Below are 20882 nucleotides of genomic sequence, written 5' to 3'. Positions count from 1 at the left end.
GCTGGTAATTTAAGCATTAAGATGAAGTTTTAGATAGATCAATTAGCCACCTACCTCTTCACTTCTATGTTCAAGTGTTGATTGGATCCTTGCACATTTGTGTAAATATGACGACTTCACTGCTTTACATAATTGGGGAAAGTTCAACTAATGGGGAGAAATGTATGAGGCCAAAAACAGACTGCTAAATCTCTTTTTTTAATTTATTAATATTTTCTTTTACCAAATGTGCAGTGGTTATGATTGCCTAAGCTAAAATGCTCAACTGAAGATCTCATGTTGTGTATTTATGTACAGAGGTAAGTGAAAAGCATTTCAAGAACACTGTCCGTTCTGTAGGATATCCCCAAGCTGTAGGGTTTTGTAGTACTAAAAACCTTGGGTTTACAGGACTGTAACCAGTTGTTCAGACAGCCTTACACTATGCCAGCAGCACTGTCACAGAGAGGGCACACTACTTTTACTTTTGCCACCTGAAGGGTGTATTCTCACAGTGTTCTATTTTGTTTACTAATACTGGCCAATAAAATTTTCATATATATAAAAGAAATGCATTTAACACTATTTTAAAATGGTTTTATAAGTAACAAAATAAGACCTCTGAAATACCTCTCTCTCTCTCTGCATACTTGTATTTAGAAATACAGATTCTCTGATTTTAGTGAGACTTAAATTACTAACTTGTCCCCACAAGGGACAGAGATGCTAGGACTGGCTACACAAAAAGTAAAATCAATTATAAAATGTCAGAATGTAACAGCTGAAATAATACTTGGCACTGTACACCCCTTTACCTACTGAAAGCACTTGGGGCTCAAGATTTTAAAAAACATACATACAAGTCTGGTCATAGATGTTTTAATGTAGGCCATATCTTTTTAATTTGTGAAAAAAATTAATGACTGAGGGTATAGAAGTGCTATTGCCGTATATAAATCTGATGTATACTGTCATATACCACATAAACACATTTATCTTCCAATTCCAAAGGGAATGTTTATTAAAATAAAAGGCTCAAGTGTAACTGTCAAGCCAGTCTTTCTCAGGCCTAGTATGCCTAAAGAAATCGTTGATAACAAAGGACGATATGGACTACGTACTAAAACTTAGAGACTGCTAGAACAGTTTTGGGTGTATGAATGCCAACCACCAGGGACATACCTGGTCTTTATAATTTTATACAGGATATTTTATTAGCTACTTTAAACACAATTTTATTTTGAAATTCAAGTAAGAATTGACACTTAAAGACAATGGTAAAATAATGTAGTTATTTCAACTGCAAACATCAAACACTTCTTTCTTAAAGACAGCACTTATGAAGATCAGTAATGCGTTACCCTGGGGTGGGGGAGAGGGGACGCCTAGACAGATGAAGACAGGGGAAGCCAACTATACTATCACAGCAGGAGTTATTCCAAAAGAATCACAAGGTTCAAGGATATAAATGAGATTAAGAGGAGGTAGACTTGAGTTTACTGCCTGAAACTCACCACAGAAGACCTCTGTTGATCTGAAAAGGTCCTCTAAGCTGGTCTAAGCTGGCTTTCTTTCGCCTACATATTCAAGTCTCTTAAATCTCACAGAGAAGGGAGAGAAGAAAATCTAACCTTACCCCAAATTTTCTGCTATTGAGTGCCAGCTCTCATCAATTTTCACTCTTCTTTATGTAACTTAGGAGTTCATCTTTCTCCATTTGGTAGCCGCTTTTTTTCCACTGTTCTCGCAACTGCTGCAGCAGAGCCCCGATTTCTTTTCCTGAAGAAATGCCCACTTTTCTGATGTCATGCCCACTTACAGGAAATGGAGGAACGCACCACTGCTGCATCTGCTGCAGAAGACCATGCTCTCCCTGGTACTTCAGGAGCTCACATACACGGGTGGTTGCATCAGATTCCCTAGCCTAAGAGCCAAAATCAGACATTTACTTCCAGCCACACGTTAGAATGCTTGCTATTGATCCTATCCTAAAATGCAAATAAATAACCGAGGTGAAATTTTTCAATTACAGTAAATGAAATCCACAGAACATACTGTGGGTCTTAGTGTTAATAATTAGTTCTGACCAAGCCTGTATATACTTACGTCTATAATGTAGTCTTGATAGGGTTTCAGTGGCTCTGAACTATCTGTTGCTTTAACTAAATCTTTCCTGTTTTTAACTATGAATATGCCAAGGTTCTTCTCTTCTTTTGAAATCTTCAACCTCAAATCCAATTTTGTGACATCATCCTGTACTTTGAATAATGAGGCCAAGAGAGTCATTGGCTTTGGTGAAAAACCATCAACATTTTTACTAACTTTGTTAAATTCTTCCAAACTTGCATTACTAGGTAACCCTGGAAGGACAAAAAAATTTTTCACCAATTCTTACAGTAATTTTAATAAAACACACTCATATCCTCAACCAACCACGGTTATAGTATAGAAAATGCCCTGTCACTAGAACTCACCGGTTCAGTCTGATGCTCCATCTTAAAGGTTAACCACTGATAAACACTGCTGCGGATCCCTCCCACAGTGTCCCCAAAACCTAGAGAGTCCTAACACATGAGTTTCTATTAATGAACTACATCCAGAGGTCCGGAGGCAGTGGTGGTGGTGTCAGACTTGCAAGAGATGACTGCTCACTGATCTACTCTCACAGACCATCCACCCACCTCTACTACCATTCAAAAACTGTATTTGACATACCCCCAAGTTTCTGAAGTGTGCTTCAGCATAGATCACTGTTCTTTCTGAATATATTTATTAATTTCTATGTATGTCACTCTTTAAGTGCTCTACATGTATTCACTCACTGAATCTTTCATCCCTTCTCTTAGACAGATGCTGTTACCTTCACACCCCTTTTTTAGATTCAGCAACTAATAATCGAGGAACTAATCCAAACCACAGAGCTGATATGTGGCAAAGCATCATCCAAAACCAGGTCTGACACAGAAGGCCACTGTGTCCCACCCCTAACCCCAAAGTTTATCTTATTTTAAAATACTGCATTTCTCCTTTTGTATTAGTCAAACATTTTTCCCTATGAAATTTTAAACCAGATGTTTCACTGTGAGAAACTCAAATACTTTATAACTTGGCTCTCACCTATGTAAGGAGCCACATCAAGGTCATAGATGAGGTGAATCAAATGATTTACATGGTTACCAATAAGAATTTTTTTCAGTTCAACCCAAATCCTCTCTCCTGATATTCCAGCCAAGCCTTTTGCATTTTCTGCAATTGCTTCCAAAGTCTCAGGATCATGGTCACCAGGTTTGTCTACAATTCTCCCGTAAAACCTGCAAAACAAAATTCTCATGCCATGTTATCTCTATGTTGGCATATCACCAGAAAAATCTCATTTTGCATTTTACTGGTACTATTCTATACATCTAATATGAGACAACACAGATGATTTAGGTTTAGGAGGGGCTTTAGACATCTGTTTAATTCCTTACCTTTTTGCTCCCAGATGACAAAATCTGGGAGCCAATAAAATTTAAACTAGCATGAACTAGAACCCTCTGCTCACTTTCATTTCCAAATGAGTGACTGAGACATTTAGAACGGCCATCAAATGTACTTCCTAAAACTGGTACCCTTACTGGAGAAATAATGCAGAACATTCTTGGAAAGCCTGGGATGCCATCAATGGAACAGCGTGTACAAAGCTTACTTGTCTATGCCCATCGGTACTTTGAATGAAGAGTTTCAAATAGGACTGATCTAGCTGCACAGAGTGTATTTCTAGCAATCTCGGAACTGGAAGCCTAAACGTATGCCTCTACTAACACTCATCTTTAAAATTCAGTTCATTAATAATGTAGATTAAATGACAGTAACTATGGATGTCAGTCTGTGTTCTGTTATCTGCAAGAGTGTTACAAGTACTCAAATTTAAGGGAACAGCACTGGGGTGCCTGGGTGGCTTGGTGAGTTAACCATCTGCTTCTGGATCAGGCCATGATCCCAGGGTCCTGGGATGGAGCCCCAAGTCAGACTCCCTGCTCAGCAAAGGAGTCTGCTTCTCTCTCCCTCTCACTCCAATAAATAAATAAAGGACAAGCATTTACTGACAAAATATGTAGGCTCCATTACAAAATATTCTAAATATGATCCTAACCAGTGAAAAATACGAGACATAAACTAGCCAGTCAGAATCATTTTTAAAAAGGGTTACAGCTCAGAGTTTAAAAATCAGTGCTACCCACATCATCCAAATTTATTTCATGCTTTTAGCAAGCTCATCTAAGAGTTACCCATGACCACCTAAAACTGTAAGCCATATAAAGGCAAAGGCACTCATTCCTCCATATTCAAAGCACTCAGCAAGTGGCTGGCCTACGGTGAATACTTAGATCTATGTAATGAATGATCAGTGCAGGAAAAAAAATGGACATTTAAAAAATGATTTAAAGCTGAATTTTATACAAGACCATCACAGAATGGAGTATCTGTGTTTTGGGGGAAAAAATAATAGGAAATATCAAAGTACTATCTCACAGGTCACAGTTTACTAATCAGTCTATCAGAGACAGATATTTGGGATGTCTCCATGTTGTACTGTGACCTGCGCATTTCACATGATTGGAATTGTGCTCTGGGATATTAAAATCTGTATTACTGAAGTATTTTTTAAAAATTCTTACCGGAAATATCTTAAAATTCGAAGATAATCTTCTTGTATCCTCTGTTTAGCATGTCCAACAAATCTAACTTTCTTATTTTTTAAATCTTCATAACCATTGAAGTAGTCAAATAAGGTACCATCAAAACCTATTCATTAAAAAAAAAAAAAAGGGAGAGATCACTGTTAGCAAATAGGAGCTGGAAAATAAAATTCTCTTTTAAAAACTATTACAAACGACTGGGCGCCTGGGTGGCTCAGTGGGTTAAAAACTATTACAAACAGTAAAAACTAAGTGAAGAGTTACAAAGTTAAAATACAGACATGAACACCATTCATAAATACCCACTATCAAATGAAGACATGATGAAATAAAAGGCTGTATTCACAACAGCAACTAAAAAGGTAATACCCAGAAGTGAAATGAATTGGTGTGGAGACACCAAACAAGCTGATTTTCAAGTTAATATGGGAAAATAAACAAGAAGAATCAAATAATCTGGAAAAAAAATAAATAGCAAAAAGAATCTGGAAGAACTAAACAATAAACCATGGGGGGGGGGAAGAATTTATGATGTTAGAATGGGGGAAACCTTTCAAAATATAGAGTTAATTCTTAAACACGGGTTTGCACTCTATGGGCTCACTGAGAGGTAAATTTCTTTTTTCCTGAAGATTATATTTTTATTGGAGAGAGCAAGATGAGCACAATGGGCAGGACTGGGGGGCTGAGGGGGGTGGTGGGGAGAAGCAGGCTTCCTGCTGAGCAGGGAGCCCAATTCAGGGCTTGAGCCCAGGATGCCGGGATCATGACCTGAGTTAAAGACAACACATTTAACCAACTAAGCCACCCAGGTGTGCATGAGCGCACTCACGTGTGTGTGTTTTTTGTTTTCTTTTTTTAACAAGACTATAGATGTTTTTTCTCTTAATTTTTCCTAACATTTTCTTTTGTCTAGATTGCTTTATAGTAAGAAAGCAGTGTATAATGCATACAACACACAAAGTTTGTATTAATCGATTGTTTCTGTTATCAGTAAAGCTTCCTACCAATAGTGGGCTATTAGTAATTAAGTGGCGGGGGGAGTCAAAAATTAATATGCAGATTTTATTCTACTTGGGGCTTTACCAAGAAAACACACACACACACACACACCCCACACCAGAACCTTAAAAGAAACAATCCAACCACCTAAACATCAAGTATGTCTGCATGGCAAGAACCATCATAATGAAAAGCATAAAATAACTGACATACTGAGAAAAATATTTAAGTCAATATAGAATCAAATACCTAACTTCCCTAATACACAAAAAGCTCTTATAAACAAAATACCATATATAAATAGAAGAATTAGCTAGGAGACATAAACACCTTTAAAAATGCAGATTTTTTTGGAGCACCTGGGTGGCTCAGTTGGTTAAAGCTCAGGTCACAATCTTGGAGTTGTGGAATCAAGCCCCTGTGGCTCTGCACTTAGCTCGGTGTCTGCTCAAGATTCTGTGTAAGATCCTCTCCCTCTCCATACCATTCAACCATCCAGGTGGGGAGGTTGGTGATCCCAAGAGATACTGCCACTACTACTGAAAAACAACTATGCAACTGAATTGTTTCAAGTTCAATGCTCTTTGATAACCCAAATGCAGAATACTAGTAAGCTCAGGCTTAACACTTCCCAAACTGATTTATATGGCATCTTGATATGTATAGCAAACTTAAACGGCTCCAAATTCAAAGAAAGAACAGAAAAAGGGAGGGTGGAGAGGAAATAGGCAAAAATATGATTACAAAGTAGCAACTATATGTGGTATATCTGTTTCTTAATGATAAGACTGGACTCTCCCTGCTGAGCATGGAAGTACTAAAGTCATTTTCAGTGAAAAAACAAAAATTTTTGCAGGAAATTAAAAAACAAAAAACAGGGGCACCTGGGTGGCTCAGTGGGTTAAAGCCTCTGCCTTCAGCTCAGGTCATGATCTCAGGGTCCTGGGATGGAGCCCCGCATCGGGCTCTCTGCTCAGCAGCAAGCCTGCTTCCTCTTTTCTCCCTCTCTGTCTACTTGTGATCTCTGTCTGTCAAATAAATAAATAAATAAATCTTTAGGAAAAAAAAGATAAGACAGGAGCAAGGTTCGAGAAGCAAAGTAACCAGAAATGCCAGAACTCGTAATGCTTCATCCAGTAAGGCTTGAAAAAAGCCTGGACAGAAAAATGGGTTGAAAGTTAAAATTAGTGAGAATATCCTATCCGTGTGCACTTTGTTTTTTGCTTTGAATAGCACTTTCAAAATATGGTGCATAAAAATAAGAAATAAAGTTGAGCTGCTAAGAATAATGTCATGGTTAAGAATGTGACCTCCGGAGCCAGGATGCTTAAGTTGGAATCCTAATTCTGCAATCTACCAGCTGCACGACTTTAAGCCAATTACTGTGGGTTAAACAGCAGTATGTGCGTCATAGGGATGCTGGGAAGATTAAATTTCTGTGATGTGCTTGTGCCAGTGCCTGTCACATTATAAGGGCTCAGCAAATGTTAGAAAACAGTAGTAGCACTAAGAATAGCTTTTATTTCTATCAAGCAGTATACTAGAAAGGAATATGAGCTTCTCTCTTTTAGTTAGATATGCTTAGGAGAAGCCAGTTTGCAAATTTTATACACTGCACTAGCTAGAGCAGTTCACCCTTAGTGAGAATGAGCTAAGATGAAATAAACATATGCAGTTTGGTCACATAATGAGAGAAAACACTGCCCCAACTGGGCTTCCTCTGGTCCTAAATCACCTAGTCTTTGGAAATCCAAGTTCCAATCATGGCAGTCTGTGACTTGAGCTGAGCTCCTTAAAATCTCAGCCTATTTCCTCATCAAATGGATTTAATATGAAATGAAGTTTTTCTGACAGTTCAATGTGATAAAGTGTATCAAGTAACGGAGAACCTAGTAGCTGCTCTAGAAACGCATCATTAATGCAGTTAGCAAGAGATGCCCATCTTGGCATACAACCCCCTTCTCCATCCCATGAAGCAAATCCTATTTACAGGTTTTCCCCCACTGTCTTCAAGTTCATTTAAGGCCATATCCCCTTTATAAAAGACCTATATTAATACCTGTTTTTGCTAACCAAAAGAAATCTGGAAGAGGATTTTCATTGTGATGACAGAGTAATCGTTTCCACACCTTACACCATCTTCAACTTGAAAGTGGTTACTAACACAGGATACTTTTGGGTAGCAAGGAACCTGTCCTTCATCCTTTCACTATTACAGTTGCCACAACTATGTTATGAAGAGTGGTTGCTTCAGCTCTCTTTTCTAATCCAAAGTCTTAAACACAAAGGGCTTGACTACAATTTAAAGGACAAAAAATAATGCTTCAATAAAGCACTAACTTAATTCACCTATTATGAATCTCAAATTTTTTAACAAAAAAAAAATCAAGTTGAGATAATAAATGGGTTTTCTCTTGCATGCCAACTCTGATTACAGGTGATTCCTAAAATGCAATGCTATGAAAGAATCCGACCTTGTGTCTAGGCACAGCAACAGAAAAGATTCTGAGGTCATTCATAAGTGTGGCCATGGGCACCAGAAAAGAGGAAAGAAAGCCTAGGGTGAGCATGCACGAAAGACAGAGCAATGGAGAATGATATGGGGGAATGTATGTGGGTGCATTTTTCTTACCTAAAATGTTAACCATTTTTAGATGCAATTAGTAAGTGGACACAGAATGTGTACATGTGCCAGGCACTGTTCTGAAGACCTAACATTATTAACACCTTTAATCCCCATGACAGCCTTGCAAAGGAAGCAGATATTAGCATCCTCAGTTTACAGCCAGTGAGGCAGAGTCAGAATCTGAACCCTGGGTTCAGAACTCTGGCTCTTGACTCATCTTTTAACCCATATGCTACACTCTCAGATGAAACTAATGCAACCTCTCAGGTTGGAGAACATTTCTAGGATGCAGATTCACTTGAAAAGGAGGCTTTCAGCGGCACCTGGGTGGTACAGTCAGTTAGGCATCCAACTCTTGGTTTCTGCTCAGGTCATGATCTTGGGGTCGTGGGATTGTACCCCACAATGGGCACCTCACCCAGAACAGGCTCAGCTTGGGATTCTCTCTTTTTTGCCCTCTGTATGTCACCCTGCTCTCTCTCACATAAATAATCTTTACCCAAAAAAAAAAAAAAAAAAAAAAAAAACCGCTTTCAGAAAGATTAGATTAAAACATTATCTCCAGATATTACCTAAAAACATGGAATTTATAGTGAGATCTCTGCGTTCAGCATCTTTTTGCCAATCAGTTGTGAATTCTACCTCAGCATGTCTTCCATCAGTGACAACATCAATCCGCAGTGTAGTAATTTCAAAATTTTCTTCATGAAGCTGTAATGAAATGTTTTTTAATTAGTTTTTAAGTATCACTGGATGAGTTGAAAAAAAAAAATGAGTCCTGACATGTGTATCTTCTTTCCTTTAAAAGTCACCTAGTGCACATATATTCTGAAACAGAAAGAAACCCACAATATTCAAGTAGATCCAAAGAATATTTTTTAACAAATAAATCCATCTCAATTAAAAAGGATGAGTCTGACATTAAGAAAAAATGACAACTCTTAACAAATGTTGTGACAGAGAATGGAAGAGGCCCTCAAAACGTGTACTTTAGGCTACTCTGAAATAGTTAATAGCTCCAGTTTGCAAAGAGCTGAATTCAATTTACAACAAATACCACTGAGCAAAGGACTGATAGAAGAAGAAATATGAACCACTAAAACCTTCTGCAATTCTTTTACTGGTAACCATCAATGATGTTGAAATAAAGTAATATATTTATCATGGGAAGAGAGATGAGCTCCAGCTGGCAAAAGCTGAGTAGCTTCAGGACAGATGACATATATGCTGAGCCCTGAAAACTAGTAGGTGCCGGGGTGGCTCAGGTGGTTGGGCAGCTGCCTTCAGCTCAGGTCATGATCCTGGAGTCCCAGGATAGAGTCCCACACCGAGCTCCCCGCTCAGCGGGAGTCTGCTTCTCCTGACCCTCCCCCCTCTCATGCTCTCTCTCTCTCCCTCATTCTCTCAAATAAATAAATAATCTTTAAAAAAAGAAAGAAAACTAAGTAGGATCTGCACATGCACATGTGGAAAGAGTATTTCAATGAAGAGAAAAGATGACCAAAGGCATATGGAGAGAAAGAGGGATATATGCACAAGAAGTACTGCTGATAAATAGCATGTTAGCATTTAAGGGTAGACACCAAAGATTTTTACGTGCCACTGAGGAATTTGGAATCTCCTCAATAGGAACTGAAAGCTAATAATGATCACTTTAAGTCTGTTCTAGAACTCCCCTCAATCTCATTTCTTTTCTGGAAACAAGTTAGAGCTCACTACAGGGTTCTAGAACTCAAGAATTTGAAGCACAACTTTTCTCTAAAGGTAAGTAGTAAGAAAAGGATTTGAAATACGGAAGACTAAAAAAAAAAAAAAAAGAAATACGGAAGACTGAAAATCCCGTAGGAAACAGACCCCTGGAATGTCTCCCTTATCCAGGCAGAGAACCACAGATTAACTCAGCAGAAAGACTGAACTATAGTCACAATTTGGGACACCAGATACAGATGATGGTAGGAGTGAAGTACCACAATGAAAACAAGATAAAGTGAAAAAAAATCAACAAGACCCTCATTCTCTTTCCCCTCTTGGTTTCTCAAATGCTAATAACCTGGCTTGTTCTAACCTGAATGACACTCAAGGATTCCCCGGATTTCCCCTAAAGGGAAAGGCCTGCTGATACTAAATTGGTGATTCCATAACTGGCTGACATTTCCTACACAAAATTACAGTAAAGTTCTCAAGTCACTTTACAAACACCAAAGGCTCACCCAAACTTAAGAAGAGAACCAAACCCATTTAGGGAAAGCCAACAGGAAAGACAGAAAAAGCTCAGAGGAAAGAGAGACAGTGTCAAAGTAACTGTAACTAAAGGAAGTAAGATAATGCATCTGAAACAAGAAGAGAGGAAGTTTTCAAAAGAAATATTCTGAGAAACCCCTCTTAAAAATGTTAAAAATAGGGGCGCCTGGTTGGCTCAGAGGGTTAAAGCCTCTGCCTTCAGCTCAAGTCATGACCCCGGCGTCCTGGGATCGAGCCCCGCATCGGGCTGTCTCCTTAGTAGGGAGACTGCTTCCTCCTCTCTCTCTGCCTGCCTCTCTGCCTACTTGTGATCTCTCTCTGTCGAATAAATAAATAAAATCTTTAAAAAAAAAATGTTAAAAATAGCAAAGGCTACAAACATAAGAGACTGGATGACGAAGTTAAGGCAATCTCTTGGAAAGTAAAATAAAGATACGAATATAAAATAGGAGAGGGGCGCCTGAGTGGCTCAGTCAGTTAAGTGACTGACTTTCAGCTCAGATCATGATCTCAGGGTCCTGGGATCAAGCCCCTAAGACTCCGAGCACAACAGGGAGTCTGTTTCTCCCTCTTCTTCTGTCCCTCCCCACTGCTTGTGCTCATCCTCTCTCAAAAGAATTTAAAAAATCCTTAAATAAATATAAAATAGGAGACAAAAAATAAAACCAGAAGATCAGTCCCCGTGGTCCAACATCCAACATCACAGTAGATTCCAAAGGTGAAGACCCTGAGCAAAGGGGACAGAATTACAAGAGGATCACAAAAAGGCTCACTAAGTGTCCCTGATGCAAAAACACATCCAAACCAAAGCACAACATCTCAAATTATTAACACTACCTAAAAAGATCACAAAGTCTTCCTAAAAGGGGTGGAGGGGCTCTGGTCTCTGAGGAGAAATCGGAATGAGCTCCGACTTCCCAGAGGCAGCACTGGCAGGTGGGAAACAAAGGCTTTCCATTTCTGAGTGAAAATGATCGCCAGCCTGGAATTCCACAGCCAATAAAACGATCAGACCAGTGTGAAGGTAAAATAAAAATATCGGCAGACATGCAAGGCTTTTTCAGGTTTCAGATGATTAAAATGAGAGTCATAAATAAATTAACAAACAAATAAACAAAGAAAGAAAGAAAACAAGAAAAATTATCACATAGGACTCGAGGACCAGGAAGTCTAACAAGGAAGAGGCCAGGAAATTCCCGGGATCTGGTGCCGGCCAATCTCAGGGCGAGGAATGCTGAGCTGGCCCACAGCACGCACATGTGAGAAAAGAGAAGGCACCAGGTGAGGTGTCTCAAAACATGGGAACTGAAACTTGATGGGTTTCGGCTACTGAGAGGAACTTTACAGAGTACAGGAATGAATTAGTGGCCCACAGAGAGCTACAGAAGAGAAAAATGCTGCCAAGTGCAGGGAAAAGCAAAATCACCGAAGAAAGACATGCAGGCACGATACACTTCATAATCCAGCTGTAAGCAATACAGTCCTAAGTGAAAACAATGAACACGAATTCGACCAGACACGCCGGTCCAAGCATAGTGCAGCAAGTCAGCACATAACTGGGAAATGTGAAGCAAAGACCAACACTGCAGCACAGAAACGACTTTCTTAGAAATGTGCGGCTCACAGGTAAGTACGATCGAAACGGATGGAAAGCAGCTGTAGCAAAGGACGACGCAGGGTGTACGAGGGAGGAGAGACGGACACATTTTTAGTCGTTTTTTGTCACTTGCTTTTTAAAACTAAACAAACACAAACACAGAAAACTTTTAAAAATTACAGAAAAGACAACATAATTGCTGTCAAACCTTCCACTCACCCTGGCAGTAATCGTTCCGTGCTTTTCTCCTTTGTTGTTTATCATACGAATACCCGCGGCCTGAAACATGTCCTTCATTTGAGCAGGGGTCGCAGTGGTAGCGAAGTCCACATCTTGAGGCTTGACTCCATTTAATAAATCCCTCACTGCTCCTCCTGCTATTCTTAACTCGTGATTTTCTTTGACAAATAATTCTGAAAGGAGAAAGAATATTTTTTACTTCAATTTATTTACGAATTACAGAAGTACAAGGTTTTCCCAATCTATTAGGAAGAGCAGAAATTATTTAACTGCGCCTTTCCATATAAAAATTAGAATAAGGCCCACAGAAATGAAGTTGACTTACCTAGAATAGAATGCCTCTCACAACTCTGAGAGCCGGGAATTTGCAGATTATTTTTCTTGCCACATTCAGAATATAATTTGGAATTATCTTCTGAATTATCTTCCACAACCCCCCCAGGTCACCGATACACATTTTAATTACAACCAAAAACTGAGCAATTCTGCTTTTTCGCCAAGTATCTGTGCATACTTCAGAAATTTGAGGTGTTCTTAGACATATTTCCCTTTGTGTATTGATGCTGCGGCTACAATGTTCATCATGCATGAAACTATGACACTGTCAAACATTAGTCTATCGCCCCAGGTGTGATGATATTACCGCTAAGAATCCATCAAGAACTAATCTGCATACAGTGTTTATTTCTGCTCCTCTCTGAGCTCTAGAAAAGCCACAGGAAATCTAAAACTACTGTGAGGGCCCCAGTACAGGAGACCCAGAAGGGACTCCTCTAGGTACTAGAGAAGACAAAGTCCACTGTTAATTACTCACGACCAAAGGACAGCATATGGCACCCAGGGAGAATGACATCCAGGAACTGGCCTTATACAACCCCCTGAGCCTTGGTATTGCCACAAACTGGCCTGGCACCCACAGTCGGGCCCTGCTGTTCTCCTGTTGAACACAATGTCAGAGAACATCCACGTCAGACAAGCTCGGTAACCATGACAGATCGGTTAAAAGAGGACAACTAGTAATCATGTCTGAACACAGGAGACATGAACAATGTCACGGACACCACCTTATGACAATTAATACGTGTGACTTATTTACCCATCGGTTAACAGATCATAGAGCTGTGTTCTCATCTTCTCACCTAAAAGGTGAGAAAGCAGAGAGCCATGTTCTCACCTTCTAGGTAAGAATCAAGATACCCATCACAGATTTATCCTTGAGTCCCGATACCACCAAACCCACAGGAAAACTGTACATCTTACACCTGCCCCAACACAGAATACAAGCACAGACCTACAAGAAATCCTTTCTAAAAACCTTCCGCTGAGATACTCCAACGTTCTCCATGGTCAGTATTCTCCCTCACTGAAAGGACTAATAACTCACCTGGTCTCTAGCTGGAGGGCACTGATCTGAGCACTGAGGGAAATACATCAGAGTTCTGGCATCCCTAATCACAAGCCTCCATCCCTACCCGTAATCTGTGCTTATTCATCCTCTTCCTGTTCTTCCTAAACCTTCAGCCCAACTCTGGAGACTACCTAAAATGATCTATTACTAAGTAACAAAGGCTCCCTCCCTCCACCTTCTGCCCTTAAATTTTTAGCTGTCCCAGACCACCCTAAGTCCTGTCCAAGAGTATGTGTTCTTTCCTCTCATTCCACATTTCTACTCAAGTCCTACTGACTCTGTCTCTAGTAAGGGTTCTTGCATATAGGGTTCATGATCTCTTAAAATATAAAAACCATGTATGGTAGTAAGAAAAACAAAACAAAACAACAAAAAAAAGCCATGTGTGTTACTCCAGTTTTCATGAGATTTATAGAGGTCCATGACCAGTAAATTAAGGACTGCCAGAATGTTTCTGGACTCTATCCTCATTTTTCCCTAGTTCAGGGCTTCATCATCTCCTTCCTGAACAGGAGTGCTACACCAGCCCCCTGAAATCCCACTTCCACCGTCTAGACAGAGGGTTCTAAATCACTTGCTTCATTAGGCCATGCCTGTTGCTCTGACTACTCCCAGCACAATATCCACATTTCTGCAGAACATTATACCAGGGCTTCCTGACCCACTTCTGTCTCCTCTCACTAATCTCTGCATCACGCTTTACCCTCAAACTCTTCCTGTAGTTTCCCTCTCTAACTTCGCTTGCACAGGTCACTTCACCCGAACACCTTCCCAACTTACTCACCTAGCGAACAGCTGGCCATGAAATGCCTTGGTGCACAACTCACACCAGAAAGACATTTTGCATGTCAGTCACCCATACCTAAATCGAACTTTCAGGAAATACTGTTACTTCATACCACACAATCTCATCGATTCCACCCTCTTTTCCCCCTTTTTTCTAATGCTGGTCATGACCACCCAACTGACTTTACGGTCCACTAGTAGGTTACTATCCACAATGAGAAAAACACTCATCTAGCTTATCCTTACTTATCTTTTGTGATTCAGGTTAGGAAGCCTCTCCTAATGTCCTAATGGTAGACCTAAATTAATCTCTTCTAAACTACTACAGAAGTCTTTTTTTTTTTAAGATTTTATTTGACAGACAGAGATCACAAGTAGCAGAGAGGCAGGCAGAGAGAGAGGAAGGGAAGCAGGCTCCCTGCTGAGCAGAGAGTCCGATGGGGGGCTTGATCCCAGGACCCTGGGATCATGACCTGAGCAGAAGGCAGAGACTTTAACCCACTGAGCCACCCAGGCACCCCCAGAAGCCTATTTTTTATGCATACTAATTATATTAAAATTACCTGTTCAGTCTCAGGGTAGAATACCTATCTCAGCCATCTTTACACCAACACAGCTCATGACGAAACCTAACTGTGATCTCCCCGCTTCAAAAAACATAAATAGATCAGAGTGACCCCACTGGAAAGCGTATTCTTTAAAGGTTTTCTTCCTTCACTACAGCAGGAAACTATTGTGAAATGCAAAAAATGACTAAGTCTTACATTCACTTGAACCTAGTTTAACAGGATAAAGAAGGTCAAGACTGAATACAAGATAACCTCTGTTTTAAGTCTCATGCTAACTCAACTAAAATAAAATTCTAAGTTCAAAGTCACCTAATAATTAGCTGCATTACACAGAGATCCAAAATTCTAAGTAATCTATTCATCATTTTGATTAGTCACACGGAAATGGATAACTATTTCCAAAAAACTCACAATTCTAACATTATAATACAACTGAGAAAGGCTATTAAGGCATATGTATGTGCCTGTGTGGAACAGCCATTAAAAATTGTAAATAATGACCTAGAAGAGTAGGAATTATCAAGCTTTTTCCTCAATTACTGGTATCTGCAATCTCACAGAAATCCACATTCCAATGATATACTCAGAAAAATAATACCTAATACAGCTAAATTTAATTGTAAATGTAAGCCTGAGACTTAAGAAATGCATAATCTCATCATTCCAAACTATTAATAGTAAACCTTTGTAATTATTATCATCAGCAATCAAAAGGATATTATGTCAGAAAACTTCTATGATTGTCTTTTTTTTTTAATTTACTTTTCAATCTAATTTTCATTAACTTCTTCCCTTTGTAATTTTGAATTTTAAGTTTTGGAGGCAGGGGATGCAGAAAGTAGAACTAAAATGGGAAGAACCATTTCACGTCATGACTACTACTACCAAAAAAGAAATGTTCTGTTCATGTTTCCAGGAGCTCCCAAACTTGAAGAGTGATCAGGTGTTCCTACTGTCCCCAAAGTAACTATGATGGCTTCATGACAGCACATACCAAAGCAGTTAAAAGCTAACCACTGAATGCTAATGCCCAGCATTTCTTACACACCACAGCCAAGTGGCCGAAGAAGCCCTGGCTTGTCCAAACAATGTCTGAAGTTCAGTCTCATGTATAGAATGGGGGAAAAAATCCCCTATTCCCCTAGCAAGCCTCTACGATGTTGTCCTCAAGGAAAAGGAAAAATAAATTACACGAAATAAACTGACAACTTACAAAATCCTATACAGTGTACAGATAATCCACCCTCTTAGCTTCCCTAAGTCTTGCAATCTGGGAACTAATTTCACATGTGGCAAAGCAGCTACTAGGATTCGAGAACCGGTATAGTATTCAACTGCATAGCATCACCACACAATAGCCATCGTGTGTGTGTGTGTGTGTGTGTGTGTGTGTGTGTGAATTGTTTTCATGCAGAACACCTTGTTTTACCAGAATACGCAAGTCTTAGAAAGTAGCAAAAACCAGGTAAAACCAACTATGTGATTTTCTAACCGATGAGCTTTGCGCTTAAAGATTCCATTCTTGCCACTTCCGCTCTACCCTAAAAAAAGTCAACTTTAGAATATGTCCACGCTACCATTTGCCTGGCTTTGGAGGACAAGACCCTGCGGTAAAGAGATCTGTATCTTCCCACCATACTGAGTCTCTAAATCCATAGGATTTCACCTCTTAAGGCAGAGACAACTCCACTCTTGAGGTAAGGGTTAGTAAGCCAAATGAAAATGGTTAAAATAAAAGATGTTCAAAACCGATAGCAATCAATATCCAGAGCCTTGTTTCCAAAAGAAAAATGCAGAAGGACCTGAAACAGGCCACTAAGAGTTAATTACCTACATCCAAGCATTTGGCACCTTTCTTCCAAGAGGCCTCTTGCAACTGAAGATGAGAAGATTAGGAGCTGGGAAAGGCATATAAAGAAAGAACAAGCTTAAATCCAACTCAGATTTGAAGCTTCTCAACTTGTTCTGTTCGAACAGTAGGCACATGTAGTTACTGATCTGAGCACCTGAAATGTAGCGAGTCTGAATTAAAGATGGTGGATGCGCTAACCTCTAGATTTCAAGGACTTGCAAGGAAAGATGTGTAACAGCTCAATAATAATGTTTACATAAATTTATATTTAAATGATGATATCTTAAGTGATAAAATGAAATGCTATGCGAAAATAATTATTAAAATTAATTTCACCCAATTCTTTCTACCTTGAATGTGGTTACTAGAAAAGTATACATTGCACATGTGACTGGTATTTCCAGTGGACTGGAGTTTCTAGCATATTTCACTGTAATGACAACTCAGCATCAAGTATCAGCTTTAGACCCTCCACTTCAAAACCACATGAAGAATCTGTATGAATCAACAAGTTCTGGACCACAAACCTCTGACATGTATCTAAAAAAGCATCTAAATTCAGGAATAGAAAAGTAGCTCTGGGAATAAACTCATACAAGGAAAGTCAATTTAATGCCATGGTTCCTCCACCTTCTGTGCATCAGAATTAATGGAGTAGAGTTCCTATAAAAATTTATAGATGCCCATCCTCCCCAGAGATTCCAGTCCGGTAGGTCAGGGTGGGACCCCAGCATCTGCGTATTTTAAAAGCTCCCCAGGTGAACCTAATGCACAGCCTGGGTTGCCACTGTACCAGTCATGTTTCTAAACACAAATACCTTTATGTATTTCTGAAGGGTCCATAAAATACCACTGGCTTGGAAATGCAGCTGTGTGGCTACTTCAGCAACAGCACAGCTGATACTGAGGACCTAAGTAAGGAATGGTAAGACTGTGGCAAGCAACATGAAGCTGCTGTAATCAGGGACTTAGCTTAGGTCATTTCCTGTGCCCCTTCCAGTAAGTCTGGCATGTGCACAAAGGGAGGAGACTCCTATTTCCTTCTGCCTTCAGTTCACTCAGAAGGCATTTATGATCAGGAAGGACATATAGTTTGGTAGTTACAAACTAGGTACTGAAAGCAGACTGCATAGCTCTCTAGTTATTATAAAAAATTTGGCATGTCCCTAAGCCTCTTTCCTCATCCACAAACAAGAAAAAAAAATGAATCTACTCATGAAGTTAATAGGCCCAATTCTGTAATGTATCTTTAAAGTAGTCAGCATAAGATACAAAAGAACCATGCTTTTTAACTGAAGTCACTGACTGACTCATGTCTGGCTATAGTTTTAGATTGCCTACAGTAAACCTTTCTTTCATTAGCTCCACAGCAAAACAAAAACAAAAACAGCCCTGAGTGTTGGCTAAAACACATTAAGCCTCCATTTCTTCCATTTCCAATGGAAGAAAGCATCCTAATCTCTCACCTGTCAGACTCTTCAATCCTTCTGTGAACAGTGACTGGAATTCTGGAGACTGCAGCTTCATTGTAAATAGATACTGCTTGAAAAGGCACAGCCTACTCCAACTACAGCTCAGTAATGGCCCGCGCCAGGGATTCAGGCACCTCAGCATCTGGGGGGCAGGGTCACCAACCGCACATCTACAAGACAAACACGCAGGTGCGATAATGAAATTTACAAGGGAAGGAAAACCGAGGAATATACTGCAATTCTATGTAACATCGGGGAGACCCTCGTCTCCCGTTCAGACGAAAACACTGAAACCAGTGACAATCTGAGACCAGATCTAGGCCTGTGGCTGGCGATGCAGTCTTGTACTCCGGAAGCACTTACTGCTAGAGTCGCGTTACGCATTTTACTATTACTCTCTGGAGCGATGGGTTTCAGTCAAAGCTTCAGGAGAGAGCAGGCTGCCAAGACCGGGGGTTGCAGAAAAGGAAACTCAAAACACGGCACATTCACGTTTGCCACTGTCCTTCCCCACTGGCACCGAAGATTATGTCCCAAGGGCATTTGCTAGGCACTAAAACATTTTCCCAAGCCTTGTCTTCCCGCCCGCTTTCTTCTCAACCACCATTCCTTCCCGTCCGGCCGGCTCCTGAGTCTCACCCACACTCTCCATGTGAAGTGGGTCTCCGTGAGGGACCAGCAAGATTTCAAGTGGCCCCTACGCAAGCCACTAGGGAGCCACTGCCTTTCGTGGGAAGCCCGTTTCAAAAAGCCGCGTTTCCCACCAGGGGGCGAGACGCGTCCTCCCCGCCCAGACCACGTGGGGAAGAAAACAGAGTGCTTCCAACTCCGCCTCAGATCAGAAAAACCCGCTGAGGACCCAGGCCTTGAAGTGGCGTGTCCCGCCCCTCACACCAGGTGCCCGACCGAACACCCTTAGTGAGAGCCCCGGGGGCCCGGCCACAAAGAACGGAAAGTGCCCGGGGAAGCCCTATGATTCAGCCTGCGGCCACTGGAACGCGGCAGGGACACGGCCCCACGACCTGCACGTCGAGCTCGGTTCCGCAGCGGAGAGCGCGCCTCTCACCGCCCCAGGCTCGCACCCTACCCCCACCAAGCGGCCCAGCGCGAGAGAAGGCTAGCCTCGCTCATCGCCCCGCTGCCCTCCCTGCGGCGCGCACCCGCACGCCCCCTGCGCCGCCGCTCACCAGCCCCGCAGCCGCCGCCGTCGCCGCCACCCCGCGCACTTCCGGACAGCGGACGCCGTAACGTCACCGCCGCGCGTCTGTCATCAGCGAATGGGGAAATCGCAGCGGGACGTGGGCGGGGCCCGAGTGGGCTCTCTCCGCCCCTCCCGCCTCCCTATGACAGGGCTAGAGGCGGAGCGCGGGTTTTCCGCGCCTCCGAAGCCGGCAACCCTTCACAGCAGGCGGTGCTCCTGGGGAATTCGAGCCACTGGAGTCTTACTTCTTTTAACTACATCTCCCTACACCTCTCTCTTGCCCTGGGGTGGTCAAACGGCCACCTGCGTTTCATGCCTGTGTGATCTTGGACAAGTATCACTCTCTTCCTTTGTAAAATGAGGTCAATAAAACCTATTTCAGGGGGTGGCCAGGCCCTCATGTCATGTTACTTCCCAGCAAGCAGGGAATGCACAGAGAATGTTATTATTCTTGCCTGAGACACTTCGTCAAGACCTATGCAGAAGGTTTCGAACACACTACTTCTAAATTTAAGCCCTCTGGTTCCTTGGAATTAAGGGGCATATTTTATTTTCCCACATGGTTTTTGGCAAGTCTGAAGGCTACTGCAGCTACAAAGTGAAAAACTTGGATTTGATTCAGTTCTTTCATTGTTTCCAAGGCAGAGAAGAGTAAATAAAGTGGCAAAGGAGTAGAAGTAAAGCTCTAAATCCTTAAAAAGGCACATTTTCAATTAATTTACCCATTATCTTTAAAAACATAATAAAATAGGGGCACCAGGGTGGCTCAATAGATTAAGCATCTATCTACCTGTGGCTCAGGTCATGATCCAAGGGTCCTGGGATGGAGCCCTGCGATGGTCGCCTTGCCCAGCAGGAAGTCAGGTTTTCCTGCTCCCCCTCCTCTGGCTCCTGCAGGCTCCCTCTCTCTCAAACAAATAAATAAAATATTCCAAAAATAAATAAAATAAAACCTGCATCATATGTTTTCAGAAGTATAGTCTTTTTAATAGCATTTTAATTTCCCTAAAATTTTCCCCCCAAAATTCATGTGCCATAGTATTTCTGTGATTTCCAATGATCACACCTCTTATCTTCAGGGCTACTAGGTATCCCATTTTGAGACGCACAGGACTATTTTTCCAAGTTGCTGTTCAGAGGCCAAGCATTGAATGAATCTACTCATTCAATGGAAATGAATATATTCATATATCCTAACTAGGCTGTCCAAGCAAAAAAAAAATAGAG

At 41.0% G+C, this 20882-nt stretch overlaps 1 protein-coding gene across 2 annotated transcripts; it reads right to left on the bottom strand.

The window, feature by feature from the left end:
- Positions 1–852: 852 nt before the first annotated feature.
- Positions 853–19720, bottom strand: TRNT1 (tRNA nucleotidyl transferase 1). Of its 2 annotated transcripts, none has more exons than XM_059390198.1 (8): positions 19642–19720; positions 18449–18624; positions 12347–12540; positions 8862–9000; positions 4641–4767; positions 3097–3290; positions 2086–2339; positions 853–1903 (listed from the first exon to the last, which is right to left on the bottom strand). In XM_059390198.1, exons 2-8 carry the CDS (start codon positions 18594–18596, stop codon positions 1649–1651), a joined length of 1311 nt encoding a protein of 436 aa, XP_059246181.1. In that variant the 5' UTR covers positions 18597–18624; positions 19642–19720; the 3' UTR covers positions 853–1648. The 2 variants fall into 2 exon arrangements, with proteins under 2 accessions (XP_059246181.1, XP_059246180.1); XM_059390197.1 differs by lacking the exon at positions 19642–19720 and adding an exon at positions 19094–19624.
- Between the last annotated feature and the right edge of the window lie 1162 nt (positions 19721–20882).

Source organism: Mustela nigripes, chromosome 2 (genome assembly GCF_022355385.1).
Source record: "Mustela nigripes isolate SB6536 chromosome 2, MUSNIG.SB6536, whole genome shotgun sequence".
NCBI lineage: Eukaryota > Metazoa > Chordata > Mammalia > Carnivora > Mustelidae > Mustela > Mustela nigripes.
The sequence above is the reverse complement of the archived record's forward strand: the minus strand, read 5'-3'. Positions and strand labels throughout refer to the sequence as shown.

Excerpts from the sequence above, each read along its gene's own strand:
- TRNT1 (XM_059390198.1), bottom strand. The coding sequence starts at position 18,596 with ATGCTGAGGTGCCTGAATCCCTGGCGCGGGCCATTACTGAGCTGTAGT. Across the intron at positions 2,340-3,096 it reads TGATGTGGCTCCTTACATAG|GGTTACCTAGTAATGCAAGT; the intron begins GTGAGAGCCAAG and ends TTGTCCTTCCAG. Across the intron at positions 1,904-2,085 it reads ATCAAGACTACATTATAGAC|GCTAGGGAATCTGATGCAAC; the intron begins GTAAGTATATAC and ends TTTGGCTCTTAG.